The following is a 20373-nucleotide window of genomic DNA, read 5'->3' as shown; positions in this document are numbered from 1 at the left end:
TCCATTCATCCCTTTTTCCAACGCCTAATAACGCTTCGACAGTAAAGAAATATATGAGGAGCGACTTTAATGCACGCTTCAATAAAAAAGGGGGATATAAAAAGGAGTCAAGATGAATAATAGCAAAAGCGAGAAGAAGAAGAAATCCCTTCCGGAAAGGGAGAGAGAAGAAGAAGAAAAAAACAAAATTCCATCCATCTTTTCGTGGTTTCCTTTAACACCGATGCCGCCACTTTGAAGAACAAGGGTTCTCAAAGTATGTTGAAAAAAAAAGAGGAAAAACAAAGAAGAAGCTTCCACAATACCAGCGACAATCATATACTTTTGAAGCGGGTACTATGAGTGCAACGCAGGTCTCAAGACAACTAGTCCAGAGGCGGAGGTACCAAGCCATCCAAATCACCGATCACAGGTATCGACTCTATTGACTGCGGTCCTTGGGTGCTGTCCATCATCTTGGCCATGAGATCAATGTGGTTCAGTATCGACTCCGCGGCTGAGATGTTTGTGTCTACAGGAGGGTTCTCCTTGCGCTCCACGCCCCATATGTCAGCCGGGATGGCGTCAGCTTCACCATCCCATAGAGCAATACGGATGGGCCATTCAAGGTGCCTCCACCATTTCGAACCCGTCTCAAACAGACTCACGAGACCCATGACCTCTCGGCGGGCAACGTCATCCAACCACCATACGTTATCCATACGTTTGAGTAACGCGAAGAAACAGGCTAGAATGGCGAGGGCACGGGGTCGCTTAGCCTCAACGAGCTCGACGTAACGCCTTGAAACGGTTGATGGAAGGGCTAATGCGGAGGGAGCGTACTGGTTCTTGTGGGCCCAGTTGAGAACGCAAACAGCATGGAAGTATCCCTGATTGGTTGCCGCTCTGTTGGCTTCGTCTTCTTGTTCCAGCTCTTCATCCAAGTCGTCGAGAAGATGGCCAAAGAAGGATTCAGGGCCCAAAGGATTCAAATCAAGCATGAAGCCTGGCTGGGAGTCAATAACGACCTTGACCGTGGCGCTGTGGCGAATCCACTGCCACGACGTAGCCACGATAGTCTTGACACCTTGGAAAGCGTGGAACCAAGAAAGAGGTAGTGCGTATCGGCGATGTGGTTCACTTAGGTCCGATGGGTCGCCATCTTCCTTAACAAAGAGCCGAGATGCAGTCGCCTGGAAAGCAATGAGACATGAAGTGAGAAATAGGGCATCCGCGTTTTCTGCCGTGATGCCCTTGTTTAACGAGCGGCAATATTCCGCCAAGGTAGACGCAGAATATGCATGAGAGGCCTCAATCATGACCCTGTCGTCGGGGTTCTTGAAGCGTAAATGGAGAGCAGCTACAGAGAGAACTGCGTCAATCAAGTAGGTCCTTCCTTCGAGCGCGAAGCGTGGGACATCCTTCTGCCAGATGTCTGTACTGGCGGGAGAATTCATGACGAGAGTCTTGGAGGTGCTGGTGATGTATTGATGCCATAGTTGAAACTCCAGGAGCCTATCCCCTTGCTTGGTCATGGATGTGATGATGGGGACGGATGGTAGCGTGAGCGATGGCGTTGAGACGGTACTAGGGGGGGAGAGCCGCGAAGGAGATATTCGACGATTATCGTACATGGACATAATATTCGTCGATGGTGCTGCCGTAGTCGCAATCGTAGTCGCCGTCGCCGTCATGGGTCTCGGACTCACTGAAGCCGGCGCGGATACAGGCGCCTGGGGACTTCTGGTGGTAGGGGTGGGAAGCGTATGTAGTTCATCGAGCACTTGGCGGCTCTCGAAATCGCACATGACGCCATGTTTGGAGCAATTTCCGCAGCGCGGATGGACTTCATCGCACTACTCAGGAGGAAACACCAGTAGCATCATCAGTATCTTGTATTCGCAGTGCGCGGAAGAGATTCTCATTCGGAAAGCCAGGGGGGAGGAAATCGGTGGAAACATCGGGGATGGTTTTTTTTTTTTCAAAAGTCATTTTTTGCTGCTCACCTTAATCTTGCGATTTTTACACCGCCGACAACCCGCGCGCGACTTTTTGTGCGACCGTCTAGGAGGCATAAGGAGAGTTGAGATTGCAGTGTTGATGTCGCTGAATAGGTGCAGCAAGGGTTCTAGATGCGCCACGCACTGGTGGCATTGCCACGCGGGCCGTGGAAGAGATGGCTTGTGGTCGTTGGATGGTGTGTAGGGGATAGATCGCGAACTCAGACGTGGTTTTCCGGGTCGTTACATGTGCATTGTGCAGCATCCGGCGAACGTTGAAAGGCTGGAGCTGGAGCGCCTGGGCTAAAAATGAAGGGTAGTACGTGATGCTACAGCGATGGTGGATAATTGCTTCAGCACTCGGATTTCGATGTCTGGAGGGGCGAGGCTTGCCTGCATAACGACGGGATGTTTTACGAGTACGAGGGCGCAGCGAAAGAAGCCTCTTCTTGGTTAATAAGCAGACACTGCCACCACAGATGATCCTGTGAAATGGGTCGGGCGCTCGTTTCTCCGAAAGTGCTGGGCTAATAGCCCGCGGCATCCGGGCCGTTTTGTGGGTGGCCCATTGATGACTGCCGCCTGATCTGCACTGTAAATGTGTGGGAGTAAGAGAGTGGCGTATCTGGGTGAGATTACACGGCCGAGTGCTACGAAATACGGTACTTATACTCCGTAGATGGGCTCAATGTTATTCCCGGAAAAAGCAAAGCAAGAGAAGCTTAATGAGCGGCTGCCACGATTAGCGAGATTGCCATTGGAGTTTTTTGCAGTTTCGCGGCTCCAAAAGCCACGACAAGCAAGCCTTTGCAAGCCCTAGATCAACCCCATATAAGGAGTAAATAGGATCCAAGTTAGTCCCGTAGTAAGGGGTGCTGTGTGTGTACACTAGGGACAAGAGCTGACAGGAACATGCTGCGGCATTCCTCTCGAAGGATGTCCATCGATGGATGCTATGCTACTTGTACCAAATCATGGCAAGGCATTTGTTATCTCTTATCTCCTGCCGTGGGCATGGAATGCTCTCGAAGATGGTGAGCGGCTAGTTGCCGGGATCGACGCACTGCAACCATTTTCAAGCGTGGACGGGCATGCAGCATTTGTATGTATTAGCATTAGTGCTGATGAAATGCTAGTGAGTTATTATATCTTACATACATAGTAATTACATTAGTAGATACCTACTTGTAGATAGCATATCCTGGTGATTGGTTCAATTGATCTCACAGCCAAGGGGGAAAAGAGCACACAAAAAAACAAACCATAAAACTCCATGATAGCCTACTTGACTCTGGAACCTCTTGCAGGACCTACCAACCCTGGCATTAGGCTGCGGAGGCGGAAGCCGCGCCTATACCTACCTACGCAAGGGGGGGGTGTTTCTGGACAGTGTTAGTACAAGAATTTCGCACTGTAACAGCTTGTTCGCAGCCAAAAGGGCATTATAAAGTAAATACAGCTATCTAAAGGCTATCTGATTTTTTTACCAAACAGATCACCTTCCAGATCAGATTTCCCTTCCAACTACAGCTTTTTCAACCTAAAACCTTTCATCAATAGCAGCTATTCAACCTAGCAGCTATCCAATCAGTAGTAGCTGTTAAAGCTGACAGTAGCTTTCTAATTCAACAGCCTTCTTTCAAAAGCAGCTATCAAGCCCAGCAAACTGTCAGGGTCATTAGCAAACTTTCAGGGCTAACAGCAGCTATCAGGGCCATCAATAGCTTTCCAATTCAACAGCTTCCAAGCCCAGCAAGCTATCAGGCCCAGCAACAGCTATCAGGCCCAGCAACAGCTATCAGACCCAGTAACAGCTATTAAACCCTAATAACAGCTTTTACATCCTAACAGCATTTACAATCTAATATAGCGTTCCGATTTTATAGCGCTATAACTGCTATAGCTATAGCACTTAGCTCCCTAAAGCCTAATATACCTTAAATTATATTATTATTTTCTAACCCAAACTTTTTACAACTTCTTTTATTCAACAACCTTAATCCAACGCGATGACCTTAATCCAACGGGACCACCTTAATCAATCAGGGTTATCCCATTAGATCAAAGTAATCCCGTTGGATCAAGGTCATCCCATTCGATCAAAGTCATCGCGTCCAATCAAGGTTTATAAATACCCAGGTACCTAAGTAATACTGTAAAATAACTTAACATTAAATTTAGCCTAACAGGGCTCCTAACAGGGCTCCTAACAGATTTCTTCCAATTAAAAAAGCTATACACGCCTAATAGATTATAAATTTCATCAGCTGAAATACTATTATAAGAATTTACAATCTACAAGGTTATGCCAATCTGAAAGCTTGCTTAAGCTTAATAAATTACATAGAAATTAAAAGATGTTATATTGTGTGTAGCAATAAAATGTCGGCCATTACAGCAAATATTCTAACGTAAAAATCTTGCAGCACCCCTTTCAGAACCCATGTCCAGAACCCCCCCTCCCGCGCGTAGGTATGCAATGATACAGATACGCATTATCTGCGAAGCTCAATCCAATATCCGGCCCGTGAGTGCATGTACCGTGCTCCCGCGTGCTCCCGCGCCTAAGCACCTCGATTGCCAACTCGCGCGGTCGTATCAAAGATAATGGATTCTCGTCACGTCAATGGATGGATGCTTATCTGCTGGGTACTCACCATCCATCTGCCTGTATGTGAGACGGCAAGGAGTACAAGGTAATATATATATGTCCGCACTCCGCCATGCCAGTATTAGGAATCAGCGATAGCGATGCGTACCTATCCGAGGGATTGACTCGTACCAAGCACGTTTCACCCAGCACACGTCAGGTCAAATGCTCAAAGCAACCCACGTGAATGCTTCCTACAGCCATTGTAACACCAGAATCGCCGACGGGGGGGTTGGTTCCCGGCCTTGGTCGCTTTCCGCCTGGTCATGTCGTCAAATAGTCGCTGCTTGGGAAATAAAGTGATTTATAAGAGATTCCACTCGGTGCGAGCTGTGAGCCGGCGCTGGCCGCGGTTGAATCCTGCTAGCCCCCATGACATGACATGTGTTGTGTGCTTTGAAACAGACTCAAACAAGCGAGGGGAAACGAACAATCTGTTCGGCTTCACTCATTGCCGCAGGAGTTTTCCAGCATCCCACGATAGAAGCTCAAATCTTCTTCAAACCCCGCGGTTTTAAATCCCGGGCTCTGCTTTTTTGGCGATGGTTTGTTGCCGTGTACGGAGTAGTTGGGGGGCAAAACGCCGTGCTGAAAACGCCGTGTCACATGGCGCCAGACGCCGGTCCTCGTACATGAAAGTTATCGGAAACCGGATCGACAACTCACCTATCGCCTACAGCAGGGCGAGGGGTTGATCCCCCAAAGTACAGATGATCTAATTGACTCTGGAAGGGGGGGGGGGGCGGTGAGATTCCCAGCTTGGGTGACAGATCGGAATCGCAAAAGGTATCAGTACCTCACACCCGTCGCATTGCGTCGCATCCCATCGGTGCGCCAGCACGTACCGGTACCGCCGTTACCCCAAGCAAATAACTACTCGACTGGTAATAGAGCAGCTGTAATGGAGGTGCGGATGTCGGTCGGGCTTTTCCTGATTCCGGAGGCCAGCGATGGCCGTTGCATACGCCATGACACAGAAGTATCTCGAAATGCGGCGCCATATTAGCAATTGACGGTGGCTTACCAACTTACATACCACTACGGCAGGCGGTTACGAGCGAGGCCGTATTACAAAGGCGCCCTCGACGAAAATGATGTGATTTGCAAGGGCGGGCAGCAATTTCGGATTGCGTGCCATTTTGTTTCGTTTACATAAAAGGGCGTTGAGCTTCCCACCTCGGAATTGGCTCGCATCCATCCCAAAACGAAGCCAGTGACGCATTACCCACCAGCCCGGCTGATGACACCATTTTTAGAGTTGTCTTGCTCTCGTCCCTGAAGTGGAGTAATTTTTTTTTTTTTTTTTGGAGGCTTCTGGCTTTTTAAAAAGAAACTTGCCCGTGTCCACATAAAACGCCTCTTTTCTTTCTTCCCAATTCCTCCTCCTCATTGTGAAGAATTTGATAGATTTTCCGTGTTGAGCTGTCGCGTCGCAAGATCGGAGGCCGAAACCAAAGACGCTATATCCACCTCCGGCACCTTTCCCTTCACGACCTTTTTTTTTTCCAGGATCCCGAACCGCCGCAGATAAGATAAAGAAAGCAGACCCTGCATAAAAAAAAAATCAGCCCCTCCACCAGCGTCCACACACAGGGAGCGATTGAGATCAACTCGGATCTCTTTCCACCACCGCCTACCTCAAATACCTTTTACCTTTATACACAAAATTCACCTCGAACAATCACAATGTCTCCCCCTGTGACCTCCGACCCCGTCACCACGCCCCAGCGGCCCCCGACCCCCGTCCATGCCTTTGGCACTCTAGCCGTCCACGCCGGCGCTCCCATCGACCCCGCGACGGGTGCCGTGATTGAGGCCATCTCGCTGTCCACAACATTCGCCCAGTCGGCTGTTGGCAAGCCCGTGGGCATCTACGAGTACTCGCGGTCGTCCAACCCCAACCGCGACAACTTCGAGACGGCCGTGGCCGCTCTGGAGCACGCGCGATATGCCCTGGCCTTCTCCTCCGGCAGCGCCACCACGGCCACCATCCTGCAGAGCCTGGCGGCCGGCAGCCATGTCATCTCCGTGTCGGACGTCTACGGCGGCACCCACCGCTACTTCACGCAGGTCGCCAAGGCCCACGGCGTCAAGGTCACCTTCACGCCCGAGATCGAGGTCGACATTGCCGAGCACATCAACGACCAGACCCGTCTGATCTGGATCGAGACGCCCAGCAACCCGACACTGCGCCTGGTCGACATCCGCGCCGTGGCCTCTGTCGCCCACAAGCACGGCGTCCTGGTCGTCGTTGACAACACATTCCTGTCTCCCTACGTCCAGAACCCTCTGGAGCTGGGCGCTGACATTGTCGTCCACTCCGTCACCAAGTACATCAACGGCCACAGCGACGTCGTCATGGGTGTTGCCGCCTTCAACAGCGACAACCTCAAGACCCGCCTGAGCTTCCTCCAGAACGCCATTGGCGCTGTGCCTTCAGCCTTTGACTCGTGGCTCGCTCACCGTGGTCTTAAGACGCTGCACCTGCGCGCTCGCGAGGCCAGCAAGAACGCCACCACTGTCGCCCACGCCCTTGAGGCCTCTCCCCACGTCATCGCCGTCAACTACCCCGGCCTTGACTCCCACCCCCACCGCCACATCGCTCTCAAGCAGCACCGCGAAGGCATGGGCGGCGGTATGCTGTCCTTCCGCATCCGCGGCGGCCACGCCGCTGCCGAGCGCTTCTGCCAGGTCACCAAGATCTTCACCCTCGCCGAGTCCCTGGGCGGCGTTGAGAGCTTGTGCGAGGTTCCCAGCAGCATGACCCACGCTGGCATCCCCCGTGACCAGCGCGAGGCCGTCGGCGTCTTTGACGACCTCGTCAGACTGAGCTGCGGTGTCGAGGATGCCGAGGATCTCAAGAACGACGTGCTCCAGGCTCTGGAGCTCGCCGTTTCCTTCACCAAGGGTACCAACGGCACCAACGGCCACTAATTCACCACTCCCTTCTTCTTTTTTTTATTTTTTTCTCTTTTCTTTTTAGTCTTTGGTCTTTGGATGAGTCATGAGCGTTTTCGATCAACTCTTATAGACGGTGAAAGCAGCGTTTAAAGCAGGTCTACCAACCCTGAAACACAGGAAGGGGAAACCAAGCTACAGATGGGGGGGAAACGGGGGAGGACAAAAAGGCAGTATTGGTAATACCAAGCTGGGGCATGATACGGCGTGTGAATGTGATTTCCCCAAATACGGGTTAATCTATTTGTTATGCGGTTTTACTATTTTGGGCTTTTTTTATTAGGCATTGGGTGTGTACAGACAACTACTAAGCTGTAGACCGATGAATGGGATCATGGTTTGAATGCCTACTACATGCATTGCCTCCTTGATTTAATGCGTGACAGTGAATGTGCCAGTATCGTAGAGACCGTAAAACGCACGATTGGAAGTATTTTGGTATGGTTACAGCGTCCATATCAGTGCTGTAAACTACGGATAGAAGCAACTCTGTTTTACTCAGAGTCGGCACACTACAGATTTACAGTTGCACACTTCAGACGTCAAACTGTACAAGAATGTTTCGCATTCTTCTATTGCTCAAGACAGTTTTCCTACTCCCCTTCGCCTCTGCCATGTAAAATCTGGAATCTGAAAGCAAACTCAAAAGGCTCTCCTCCCCAAGTCGACGCGACGGCCACCATTGCTACGCCTTCCACAGATTAAATGCAAAGGTGACCGAATGGCATGCATCAAAGTGCACTATCCACAGGGTGAATCTTTGTAAAACAAAAATGAGGTAGTGAAAAAGAAAAGGGTAAAAAAAAAAAAAGCAAAACGCGCGCAGCCATCATTATGCCCTCGATCATATTCGTCGTCTCGGGTTTCGTTAAGGGGGTGATATCACGTTTCTGATGGGAAACAAACAAAAAAGTGTACTAGATAACAAATTGGGTTTACAGAGAAGCGAAGCCCCTCAACCAAAGCATCGACCCAGTGCCCTTCTTCTTCCTTCATAAATTGCGTACCATTACCAGGGACTGGGGTTCCCAGACAAAAAAGCCAGCGGCTCGGACTCTATGGCTCGTCACATCTAGAGAACGTATGCCATGAGACCAGCAGCGGCCATGGCAAAGGCACCAGATCCAATAGGGCCTTGGGTAGCGGCAGCAAAGGCCTTGGAGGTGCTGGACTGGGCAGCGCTGCTAGCAGACTCAGCCGCAGTGGTGGTAGCAGAGGCGTGGTGAGTGGAGGCGGCACCCTTGGAGGTGGTGGTCTCGGCGGCAGCAGTGCTGGCATCCAGGCTGCTAATCTCAGCGGCGGTGGGAGGGTTTCGGGTGGCACAGAGCTTCTGGATGTTGTTCTTGCAGGCGGTCTGGCCATCCTGGTTGCCGGCGTTGGTCTGAATGCAGTTGGAGAACAGCTGCTCGCAGATAAAGGTGGGCAGGGTCTGGGTGTAGTACTGGAGACCGGGAGCAGAGCTGTTGGAGGCGCACGTGCAGTCGTACGACAAAGTAGCCTGAGACGAACAGGTATGGATCAGCGCATGTTCCCTGTTCCGCACATAGATCGATCCGCGATTGCGGGCAAACCCACCTGGTTACAATCATTCTCGTCGGCGTTGTTGTCGCAAAGAACCTGGCAGGTGTTGGTCTGAGCCTGGCACCACACAGCTAAAGTCAAAAAAGGCCATGTTAGCAAACCATTTTTCTCGCGCCAAAATCGTGACAAACAAAGCAAAAGAGTCGCCCAAGCGCTTGGCGTAATCCCGCAGCGGAAACCTCCTCCACAGCAAAAATGTCCAAGAAAAATGTCTTACCTCGCTGCTGCTGGGCAACAGTGTTGGGGTCAATGGTCATGTTGAGAGAGCTCTTGTAGGTCGGGACCTGGGCCGACACCACAGCGGCGGCAATGGCAACGAAGATGGCGGAGGATCGCATTTTGAAGTCGGGTTTGGCTGACAAACAAATTCACCGGGGTATCAAGGTAAGAGATATAAAACCGGGCACAAAGACGGCAGATGAGCAACTCCAAGAACAGACGCGAGGCGGTGGCTTCAGAGAAGACGGGCTATTATGCTGATGCTGATGCAAATGCGGTGATGGAGTTGAGAGAAGAGGAACTGAAGCCCCGGTCACGGATGCGTCGACTTTTGCGTGCTGGTCAAAGGCGGGAGAGAGGGAGGAAGAAAGAGAGGCTAAGGCTTGCCAGCTGTCAGGGCCGTCACCTAAATAAGAGAAAGCAAGGGCGAGGCCGACGACAGACCATGGGAAAGCGGCGACGGTTTTTGATTACCGCTAGGACATGGGGTCAACGTGGTGCATGGCCGGCCTTGACTTTTTTTCCTCTTTTTTTTTTCCTTCTTCTTTTTGGCCTTCCTTTGTCTCTCGCGACGGCAAAGTACCAGCACCCACATGCAGGTACCTCAAGTACCCAAAGTACCCCAAGTACCACAAGTACTCGATGTACCCAACCCAAAGTACCTCCGGCCCCAGTGCCTGAGATGCTCGCGCGGTGTCTGATAGGCTCCGCGACCCGTCAGGGCCAGACATGCACCAGGGCAACGCCAATCACAGACGTCGACGGCACCACCATCGCCGAGTTGTCCGTATTGACTAGGGATAGGCATTTGGGGCTTCTGGCGGGGGGTTGGGGGTTTTCTGTGATGGTGGTGTGGGCAATTCGTATGGACGCGGTATCATGTATGCACAGGGAGAGGACGAGACTCGGTTGGCCTCTGCAGTACAGTAATATGGCGATACCTCTGGGCTTTAGGTACAGTACCTTTACCGTATTCCACTCGTGCTAATGGCTTCGCGTGGCTGAAGCTCTGTTCTCTGCCGCAGCTTGTGGACGCATCTTGATGTCATGGAAAAAAAGTGACTATGAATACCTTACAGCACCTACTAGATTACCTGTTGGTTACCTTACATGTTTCACGTGGTCGAGACTCTTGTTCCGCTGTCTGTAACTTGTACTGCCCTTCTCAACAGCGCCGCGTGTCTGGCGTTGCCATGGCGGCGACTCACCTGAGTCTCGCAGGCAGGCGAGGCAACAACAACAGCATCGTGAGCCCACCAAAAGCACAATGTCGTAATCGAGGCGGTCGCTGTCACGGCCCTATTCCGTATCCAGGATGCGCGCCAAGATGCTGGGTGCCTTTAGTCCGTGGTCTATTGCCCTGTACGAAGCGCTACTGGCACTCGAGCTAGCGGATTCTTTCTTCAGGGGGCACGATGTGTGATGATGGCACGATAAGGATGAAGCACTCTGGGGGGGAGTTTTATTGCTCGTACAATACACGTAAAGTGCCTTTGGGGGACAGTATTACAGTAAGATTGAATCCGGCGTTTGCAATTGAGTTGCTGCTACTACCGCTACAGGCAACGGAGCCTTGCCCAGTCCAGAGTAGTCCAGCGTCGGTGGAAAATCAGTCTCTGCCCTAGCGACCTTATCCTCAGCCACCGCCTCGGCTACGACAATGACGATGCCGTGGTATGTGGTATGCGGTCTTGTGTGCGATGCGACAAAAAAGAAGGTTAGCTGTGGCACCCCCTCTCCGCCTCGTACTGGATCTGTACATGTGACCGTCGGACGGGTACAGAAGACAGTTCTTTTGTTTTTCTTCTCTCGTCGGCTCCCTCGCCAAGAATCTCTGCACTCTGCACTGTCTCTGTTGGCATTGTCGTCATCGTTGCCACTACAACCATTACAACCAAAGTACCAGAGTCCATACCGGACCCGTACGAGTAGTGTGTGTGCAGGACTCTGTACTCTCAACATCACCAGTGTGTCATCGCAGAGCGCAAGAACTGTCATGCGGCAGCTTCAATGTCACCAAAGGGGCCGTTTCAGCGCTGCTCTGCTTCAGAACGTGCCTGGCCATGCTAGTGCCGTGTTCCCGTCGTGTGTGTTGTATACCTGCAAAGTACAAATACCAAGTCTACTCCGGTTCCGCATCGCAGCACAAAAAAAACAGAGAGAGCGAGAGACAGAGACAGAGCCACGCAATGTCGGCGCCCAAGCTTCCCGCGGCTCAATTCGGCATCACCTCTTCAATCCGCCATGCCTTCGCTGCTGACGCTCATTTCCTTTTGATTTTACCCTGAATTCACGGGGCCGGTTTGCCGTAGCAAATGGGAAAAAAAAAAGCTCCCTCCTTGGCAGAAGAAAATGGAAGCTCCCGCCACAAGCCAGCTGTGAGCTCCGAGGGTGCTGGCCAATCATAGACGCCAATTGCGCCCCGCAACTCGTGCCGATTTCCCCTGGGCCACGCTTGCAGATACTTGGCGGTACTTGACAGGGGTCAAAGGTACCTCTGCACGGGCCTCGGGTACTTGGTGCGCGCCGTCCCTGGATTTTATGGGCCTATCGCAGAGACCGATGAAACCTCCTCAATTCAGACAAGACGAGACACGACCGAGTCACCACGCACCACTTCAGCCTGTACGAGCGCTCTATGACTCCATACACCACCAGCAGGTGAGATCTGCCCCTAGCCTTAGCAGCCCGTCTCTGCATGCAATTCCATCGGGTGTGTGGCTGGACATTTGCTGTGGCCGTGCGCCTCAACACCAAGCATCTGCCAGTTGCGCATGATCGTGACATCTTTGATGCATCTTTCATCTGTCTTGCCTTCTCGGATTCGTATGCTATTACTCGTACAGCGATAATCCCACAGGTATGGGTAATTGTTCGGCTTTTCGTGCCGGCTCCTATCGATAATCGCAAATTTGCTGCCGTCACTGCTGGTTCGTGCCTTGCAAGCGTCCCTCATTCCGGCACCCCAGAGCCGAGAGGTTGGCCTCCTCTTTCCACAGATCCGACCTGACGGGCTCTACGGAGCATTGATTCTCGTCTCGAGATAAAATCTCGCTAAGCCAGCAAATTGCCTTCTCCTTGTGGCCCTCGCCGTGTCTCTCTTCCTCATCGTATCGTCGGCATGCCGCGTACGAGTATTTACATGTACGAGATCGTCCGTGGCCAACTGCCAGGCTCCTTCGCTCCACTCCCCTTATTTCGACCCAGAGAGGGTCACGGGGTCCAAGGTCAACGCCGGCCTTGTTGCCGCTGATTTTTTACACATTTGTCATCGGCAGTTAATTTCCGTTGTTTGCCTCGTGCATTGAGGTTGAGGTTGAGGTTGAGGTTGAAGTTGGAGGGGAAACGCCTTGCCGTCCTTCCATGCCAGGTGCTCCGTAACACCCCACGAACCCGTATCATGTATTGATTTCCTTCCGTACGAGCTGTTTGATGAACCTGCCAACGCGTTTCACGCGGATAATGCAACGGGCTTCTGCTTCTGCTGCAGCCCCTAATCAAGATGAGAGTTTAGCCGTTGTGCAGATAAGTTAGAGCTTCTCTATCTTTATCCGCCTGCAAGATGCCGCTAGTCGCGGCCGCCAACCGCCACAGGCCCCACAATGTACAAACCAGCGGCCATTCCCGACCTGCAGCTTGGGGAAGGTTTTTGATGTGCTTCAGCTGATTTGAGCCTTGCATATGATAAGCTTCTCACGTTGCAGATATTTTGGATGGCTCTTTTCAGTGTTTAGTAGTGCCTTGGTGGATGACCACTGATGCTGTCAAGCGCCCTTTCATATGCCATCTACCTATTCTCAGTACCACAATTGTGCCAAGGCTTCGGTGATACTAATGTACTTTTTTTTTCCTTGGGTAGGTACATAGTTAAATAACCAAAGGAATGACATTATGGGCCTCATTTGTCCCCCTCTCCCTCACCTTCAGTCACAAAATCTACTTGCAATACAAATGTCGTCCATCTCTCGAGTTCATCTCTCCCCGCTATATCCGTCATTGCCGCACATTATATACAGTGCGACATTTGCTCGGCATCAACCCCCCACGCACTCGATTAAACTTCAGGGTAGGCAGTGACATAAGAAAAGGCCCCCGATAAGATAACGAGCATCCCTTTGGTAGCACCATCGACGCTAAGACTCTCGAGCTGCATCTAGTCATGTCATCGCCAATCAAGAGAGCCTCGTTTTATGCAGGCTGTTTATTTATCATCGCTGCCACAGGCCCCCTCTCCAGATTAGCAGCTGTTTGATTCCAAACGACTCTGGCGTGCATAGCCTTCTGTTTCCCCCTTTCCAGGCCCAGATGCATCCCGCTCTGGCCTTCAACCCCTCGCCTCCAGCCCACCAGACGACACGATGAATCGCCTGCCCCCCGAGATTGTTGACGCCATCCTGCTGCAATGCGTTGAAGCTGGCCCGAAGAATTCCGTCCTCGACCTTCGTCTCGTGTGTCGAACCTTTGACCGGATCCTCAAGCCCTACGGATGCCGCACCCTTGAGCTTGAGTTCTCGCGCCTTAGCAAGACCAGGCGCACCACCAGCCGTGGCCGACCTCGGACCGATGCCTTGCAGACGGTTGGATATCACTGCAAGAGCCTCTACATCGACTTGATGGTTCTTCGCGATGAAAGTAAGATTCATACAGTGATCGACGGGGAATATGGTTGGCTAACCAGGCTCTGCTTCTGCTAGTGGAAGTCGACTTTCTAAGCGCAGTCTTTGCCCGTGTTCCCTTGATGCTGGACTTTTGCCAATCCCTTCAAAACCTCTACTGCATGGGCGAGATGTCATTTACCGAGCACGAATACTACGAGACAGTGGAGGCTCTACTCTTCAACTGTCGTAGTGTTGAGCGGCTGCGGCTGAGCCTGCCCTTTCAACTCGTCGGCCGATACTGCAACGCCGCCACCATCATCCTCGCCAACACCTTCAAGGCGCTGGCATCGCGTCCGGAAGAAGACTCGGCCTCTATGAAGGTTTTGGTATTGGAAAATGTCACCGACATTGCCATATGTCACCTCTGGATGAATCCCCTCGATGTGATGAATATCATGCGCACTGTGGTCGTCCTGGAGCACCTGGTGATTGCCCTCCGTCGGCACGAAACGGACCCGCCGCGTGTGAGCATGTTTGGGTCGTGCTTTTGGAATATTATCGAGCACGCACAGCAACTGGCAACCTTGTGCATAGTAGGCATGGAGCATGACGATAGACCGCCCCGAGGATTGAAGCAGACGAGGTCCTACCAGATGCCCATAGATGAGTGGAGAGCACGCGTGTTGCCGCCTCCTCGCATCATGCTTGATAACCTGACATGTCTGGAGCTGAAGCGAGTGGAAATCTCCCCAAATGTGTTCCAACGGCTTGCCGAGACATGCGGAGCCCTCATGGAGGAGCTATATCTCAACGAAGTGTACCTGAAGACGGAGCAATCGCGCGACTGGAACGAGAATTCTAAAAAAGTTCTGTGGGTTGGCATGGCTAACCAGCGGCCTCAAGAGGATGACAGCTGGATGGCCATGATGGTGCGCTGCACTATGCCCAACTTGCGTATCTGCCGAGCGTCGTTCCTCGCCTACGACCTCTATATTAGGGATGACGTTAATACCACACCAGAATTCGACCTCTTCGACCCCTGTGGCCTTGCCCGCAGCCTTTCCCAGCGCTTTGTTGAAGTCGTTATGGGCATCCGCCAGCCTCCCACGCCAGATGGCGAGCTCGTTGAGTACCTGCCTCAAGACTCTCGGGAAGATTATCTCCTTCACCGGCTCACAGATCGACCGCGCGTTGTGCGAGTGACGGACTATGATACCAACGCGTATCAGATTGCCGTTGAAAACACCACGTCAGGGTGGCAGAAGAGCATCGACGGCGTTTTTACCAACTGCAATCCTAACACCCTTGAGGAGCTGAATTTTATTGCTGAGAAGGCGCGTCAAGGCATGGGTGAGATTCATGGGGGTCACAACCACAGAACTGCCGGGAACGGCCGGGCGAATGAAACTACGCATAATCATTCGGCCACCCAGGCAGATCACCCAACTGAGGACCGGCCCTCTAATGATCAGAGTTCTCTACAATAGGCTACATCTGCTTCTGCATATTATCGGCGTTAGGGGGGGAAATGGGATGGATAACATGGATCTTTTCAAGCTTTCTACAATTACGAAGAGGGATATGCATTTGTTTGATACATTGGATTCGTTTGCAGTGTTGACTGCTCGGTAATACTATACTCATCGTTCGTTCTGACACCATTGCCATATCAAGTCTGCATACATACAACGAAATTACAGACGCTGTAAACTAGACATGGGCCCAACCCTCAGCTAGACAGCAAATTATAGGAAATGTCTCTTCACGTAGTATTTCTTTGAGCTTATTCAGGCCGAGTAGACCCCAAGTGAGACAATGGGCATCACGGGTTCTACTCTGTTGGTGGAGAAAATAATTCTGCTGTTCCCCCAATAAAGTTGTAATTTCGCGTCCCGATATCCCAAAACTGCAATAAAAATCAGTTCATATAAGCTCTTCTTGAGTTTTATGTAAACTACAGCTATGCACTTCAAGGTATTACTCCCTATGCTGGCAGCTACTGCAATGGCCTCTCCCACAGCCGTTCAAGACGACCCTCACATGGCATGTCTGCCCCCTTTTCGCTCATGAGCTCGTCTTCCTGTAGATTTATTTGCTAACAAGGGATTAATATTATGCTACGAGGATCATGAAATCAAGTCGGTGTTTTGCAAGACTGGCTTGCTTTTGCCGGCCGGCCTTTTCGCGGTTATACAGCTAGAGCGATATGAACCCTTCCCTCTACACGAAACTAAAAATACATCCTCCCCCCTTTCAAAGGGAGGGAAAAAGGAAGAAAAAGGGCAAAAAGAGATTTGCACTTCTTGGCTCAGCTCCTTCTTCAGAATAAATTAGAAAGGGATGCCTGCGATACGAGCTCCAAGACCAACTTCCCCAACTAGGGAGAATGAAGACGAAAGTAGGGAGCTGAGCTTTCTCACCTAATATGTCTCGGAAGTCGCATCTCCGCAGCATCACCCGTCATGTTATCGTCGATATCTCCGATCCAAGGCAGCATCATGTGAAACACGACTTGCGGAGTAGAAGGAGCAGGTTAAAGGGCGATAAACAAAAGTATCTATATATACTTAGAAAGGGCGTGTGCTTTATTTTGCTTTATTTTTGCGTACCTCTCTCTCTTCTAACGCCACCCGTACGATAGAAACGCATTTTTTTTTCTTCAGATAAAGAAGAGAAAATCCTGAGACTCTATCCAGCTATACATTTTTTTTGTACCTGCAGCCATGATTCTATCTAAGCTTCTCTTCTGTGTTTTGGCGACAATTGTCGCTGCTGCTCCTGCTGAGGAAGCTCCTGTGGCCCCAGTCGTTAGTTTCTCGTTTCTTGTTTTATGAGCTCATTATTACTATTTTCCATATTAACAACAAGAACATCAAGGTAACCCTGTATCATGACCTTGGTTGGACTGGACTCCAGTTTGATGTACGGAGCATGAACACCTGTTTAAAAGTCACTGGCTCCCTGTATGTCTCTCCCCAGAATTACATCACCATCTATGGGTTCTCTCGCTTACAAAATGAAGCTATGGCCATGTGCAGTCAGCGAAACTGTGGCCAACTACGCCCCCTACTAGGTTTTGCACTCTGTATTCGTGGGTTATTCCTTCTAACTCGCGACATCCTATCTTTTCCCAGCTAACGTGGTATCTGCAATTTTTTTTTCCATCTCTAGAACAAATAACTGCGAATCTGACACTGCTATTCTCTACGTTACTACGTCCAACAGCCCGGTCAATATCCGCCGCAACACTGATGTACGGTCGGTCTTCTGTAAAGATGTAAAGAAATAATATCTGGGGAGGGTGGCTTTATATCCCAAGCGGATTTTGACTGTACAAGGGTGAAAAAGGGACGCTGCTTTTCCTAATTTATAATTGTGGAACGAGGGAGAGAGGCAGTTTGTTTATCATGATACTCTCCTGGAATGACATAACCTTTACGAGAAAATGAAGAGATGATTATGAATGCCAGCTGTGGAGTGTTCGTCCAGTTAACTGCCTGATTCAGTGTATTCGCCCCCCCCAAATCTTGTGATATGCAGCTCTGATTTATAGTACTAGATAGATTGGGTATCGATGGGGCAATCGCTTTAAAATAGCAAGCTGAATATATGCAAGGTCCCGCAAACAGCTGATCTGAACATTTCCTTTAGATTTATCACTCAAATACATAACTATAATGTTGCACTAAGATGTGTAAAGACGGGAAGCAAGAAAGAGGATATTCTAATCACATCTGTTCCCACATATCGTGTCTCGGGTACCAATCAATCCCGAAAGCTCGCTGGTGTAACGGTGAATATCTCCCGCAAAGTACGTCATGTAAGACATTGGAAGTAGAAAGTGCTCGATTTAGGGGAATTGTAGAGCATAAAGTTCGCTTGTAGGTATGTGTAGCTAACATTCCTGCCCAAAAGTCATTGTCTTTCTCTAATTATAACGGTCATCAATCTAGAATAGCTCTTATATTGCCTTTTGAGACCCTCCAACGGCTGCTGCCATGCACCTCTCAAAGCTACTCTCATGTATTCTTGCTACATCTGGAGCCGTGGCTGCAGAATATGTGAGTTTATCCACTCCTTCGGTAGACTTTCGTGTCATTTTAATACCAAGGTCACTAAACAAAGATACAAGGCGTCATTATATAGCGGGCAAGATTTGTCTGGGGTTAGGCTGGGTATTTGGTTCCTCGACGAGTGCCTCCGGCTTCCAGCCAACGAGTAAATGCAACCGCGCCTCTTTTACGTTGGTGTTAAGTGATTACTTGCTAACAGATAAAAACCAAAAGATATGGCCATGTTGCGTCGGGACAGACGTATAGCTCTTTTCCTATAGTCTGCTTTTTATACTCGTGAGTGCAGATGTGTAGCCGATAAACATCTTTGTTTTCTCTTTCGTACTAATATCATGCGATTCGAAAGCAATGCAAATTGCACCGCTCCGCGAACTGAGCTATTCACAAATGCTGATGGCCCCAAGAATTTCGCAACGCCGACGAGCCGATCAGTATACTGCAAGTATCGCTAGAAGAGGACGTTGGTACTGTCGCATCCCTTGTAAGGGGGGGGGGGGGGGTTGTTGTATTCATTCCTCTGGAGGTAGTTTAAACACCTACGGCTGCCGTTGCGTTTAAATGATATTGATGTAACCACTTATGGGGCTTGGTATTCGGAGAGCTGGGGATGGTGTCCTGGGTATTTTTGATAAATGAAGTGGAAGAGACAAACACCTGTTACATACTTCAGCATGTTTGACATTAATGTCATGTGTCGATGGGCCGTATACACTGAGTATATCATTCACCTATATCTTTAGACATGGGCATTGGATTCGTTATATTTGATTGGCCTTGCTTGTTTGTATTGGTCAAGAGATCTAAGCTGGTGACAACCTCGGCGCCGGGTTGTCTGAAGGAACAGCAACAGAATTGAATAAACGGCATTGAGAAATAAAGCAGGCAAATAGTGGTATACAGAAGTGGATTAAATGGAAATCCTTTACCCAGTGTCAAACGGCAAATATACTGGCGGAACATTCCACGAGAGAAACATGGCGTGATATGTCTCTGGCACCAGTCAACTTCATGAAGCTTTGCTCGTTAAATTCAGGGACTCTTCAGAATGGTACATATCCTTTGAAACACAAACAAGAGAACACTGGCATAGTAAATACAAAGCTCTAGGTATATATATGTCACATGTGGCCGTTCGCTCGTAGAGAGATTTCGTGTCACTGGTTGCATATTATAGAACTCATCTAATTTTCTCGTCACATCCAGTCGCAGATATGCATTCCATCCAACTAATTCTAGCCTTTGCGTCTGTTGCGGCTGCTCAGATAACCGTCAAACCCCCATTTGTGAGGCCTCCTTCTCTGATTTCTTAGCCGTTGTGCATATGCCCATACATATACACATTCTCCAGTGACGGTTATTAACAAGTCAAAAAGGCAACAATCTTTTCAGGGCCGAGCTTTACGGGGGAATCCTTCCTTGTACCGAGACTCAACGACTGTGTGCAACTCGCCGATAACGTGTATGCCGTCCTCCCTCAAGCCAGTACTCATCGTTCATAAGAAATACTAACTAGTCCACAGCATTGGCAATGTAAACTCAGTGCAACTTACAGAGCTACCGAGCCCCTATTATATTTCTTGCACCCTCTACTCGTGAGTTGCTGTTCTCATCAGTGGCCTTGTCATTGACTAATAATTTGTCCTCAGGAACGATTACTGCCGCGACCCGGCAGCATCAGCCATCTTTTACGCCATGTCATTATTTCCTAACACAATTCTCCCTAATCCGAAAATTCGGTCGGTTTCCTGCACGGGTTCTCGACTTTTGCCCTGAGAGTTGGAAGAAGAGGTTGTGGTGCTCGTGAATGGTGTATTGTGTCTGCATTTCATGGATAGAGTTGAGGAAATGGATCATCTTCCCTCTACGGAAAGATAGATTTGTGTTATGACTATGTAGTTGACTCCTTTGTGTCAAGTTGTCTACTTCATATCAGCCGCAGAGGTGAGGTAATCCTCGAAGCTATTAATTCATTCTACTTTGAAAGCAGCTTGCTCCCTCATTTCATGAACAGTTTCGCTGCCTGTTGAACGACCCGAAGCCCCATCGTTAATAGGCGAACATGGGCTTCTCAGTCAACATCTGGCAGAGCCCGACAACATCTTCCACCACCCGCCATTCGCTTACAGAGGCAAAAAGGAAAACCCAAGCAAGCACCCACCATCACAGGAGGTGGATACAAAAAAAGAAATGGTGATTCCGCCCGGGCTCGAACCGGGGACCTTTTCGGTGGCGTTAAACGTGTTAACGAAATGTCATAACCAACTAGACCACGGAACCTATCATTTTTCATGTCTGCTTGTGCGCTATTTCAGATT

At 50.1% G+C, this 20373-nt stretch overlaps 6 protein-coding genes across 6 annotated transcripts; 4 read left to right on the top strand and 2 right to left on the bottom strand.

Annotated features, from left to right (window-relative positions):
• Positions 1-365: 365 nt before the first annotated feature.
• Positions 366-2054, bottom strand: TRIVIDRAFT_55751 (uncharacterized protein; the record flags this gene model as incomplete). Its single annotated transcript, XM_014105183.1, has 2 exons — positions 366-1835; positions 1986-2054. 2 exons carry the CDS (start codon positions 2052-2054, stop codon positions 366-368), a joined length of 1539 nt encoding a protein of 512 aa, XP_013960658.1.
• A 3978-nt stretch (positions 2055-6032) lies between these two features.
• Positions 6033-7936, top strand: TRIVIDRAFT_176825 (uncharacterized protein; the record flags this gene model as incomplete). Its single annotated transcript, XM_014105182.1, has 1 exon — positions 6033-7936. The coding sequence occupies one exon, from the start codon at positions 6316-6318 to the stop codon at positions 7561-7563; it is 1248 nt and encodes a 415-aa protein (XP_013960657.1).
• Positions 7937-8150: 214 nt separating this feature from the next.
• TRIVIDRAFT_92091 (uncharacterized protein) lies at positions 8151-9725 on the bottom strand (the record flags this gene model as incomplete). The annotated part of the gene is made up of 3 exons (XM_014105181.1): positions 8151-9085; positions 9163-9239; positions 9386-9725. The coding sequence occupies 3 exons, from the start codon at positions 9504-9506 to the stop codon at positions 8660-8662; spliced, it is 624 nt and encodes a 207-aa protein (XP_013960656.1).
• Positions 9726-13569: 3844 nt separating this feature from the next.
• Positions 13570-15737, top strand: TRIVIDRAFT_211726 (uncharacterized protein; the record flags this gene model as incomplete). The annotated part of the gene is made up of 2 exons (XM_014105180.1): positions 13570-14019; positions 14082-15737. 2 exons carry the CDS (start codon positions 13746-13748, stop codon positions 15470-15472), a joined length of 1665 nt encoding a protein of 554 aa, XP_013960655.1.
• A 971-nt stretch (positions 15738-16708) lies between these two features.
• On the top strand, positions 16709-17274 carry TRIVIDRAFT_55747 (uncharacterized protein; the record flags this gene model as incomplete). Its single annotated transcript, XM_014105179.1, has 4 exons — positions 16709-16792; positions 16863-16948; positions 17008-17076; positions 17157-17274. The coding sequence occupies 4 exons, from the start codon at positions 16709-16711 to the stop codon at positions 17272-17274; spliced, it is 357 nt and encodes a 118-aa protein (XP_013960654.1).
• Positions 17275-17983: 709 nt separating this feature from the next.
• TRIVIDRAFT_36049 (uncharacterized protein) lies at positions 17984-19831 on the top strand (the record flags this gene model as incomplete). The annotated part of the gene is made up of 4 exons (XM_014105178.1): positions 17984-18067; positions 19432-19517; positions 19579-19650; positions 19705-19831. 4 exons carry the CDS (start codon positions 17984-17986, stop codon positions 19829-19831), a joined length of 369 nt encoding a protein of 122 aa, XP_013960653.1.
• Between the last annotated feature and the right edge of the window lie 542 nt (positions 19832-20373).

Source organism: Trichoderma virens (genome assembly GCF_000170995.1).
Source record: "Trichoderma virens Gv29-8 chromosome Unknown TRIVIscaffold_2, whole genome shotgun sequence".
Lineage (NCBI taxonomy): Eukaryota > Fungi > Ascomycota > Sordariomycetes > Hypocreales > Hypocreaceae > Trichoderma > Trichoderma virens.
Note: the sequence above shows the minus strand (reverse complement) of the source record. Positions and strands in the feature narration are given on the sequence as shown.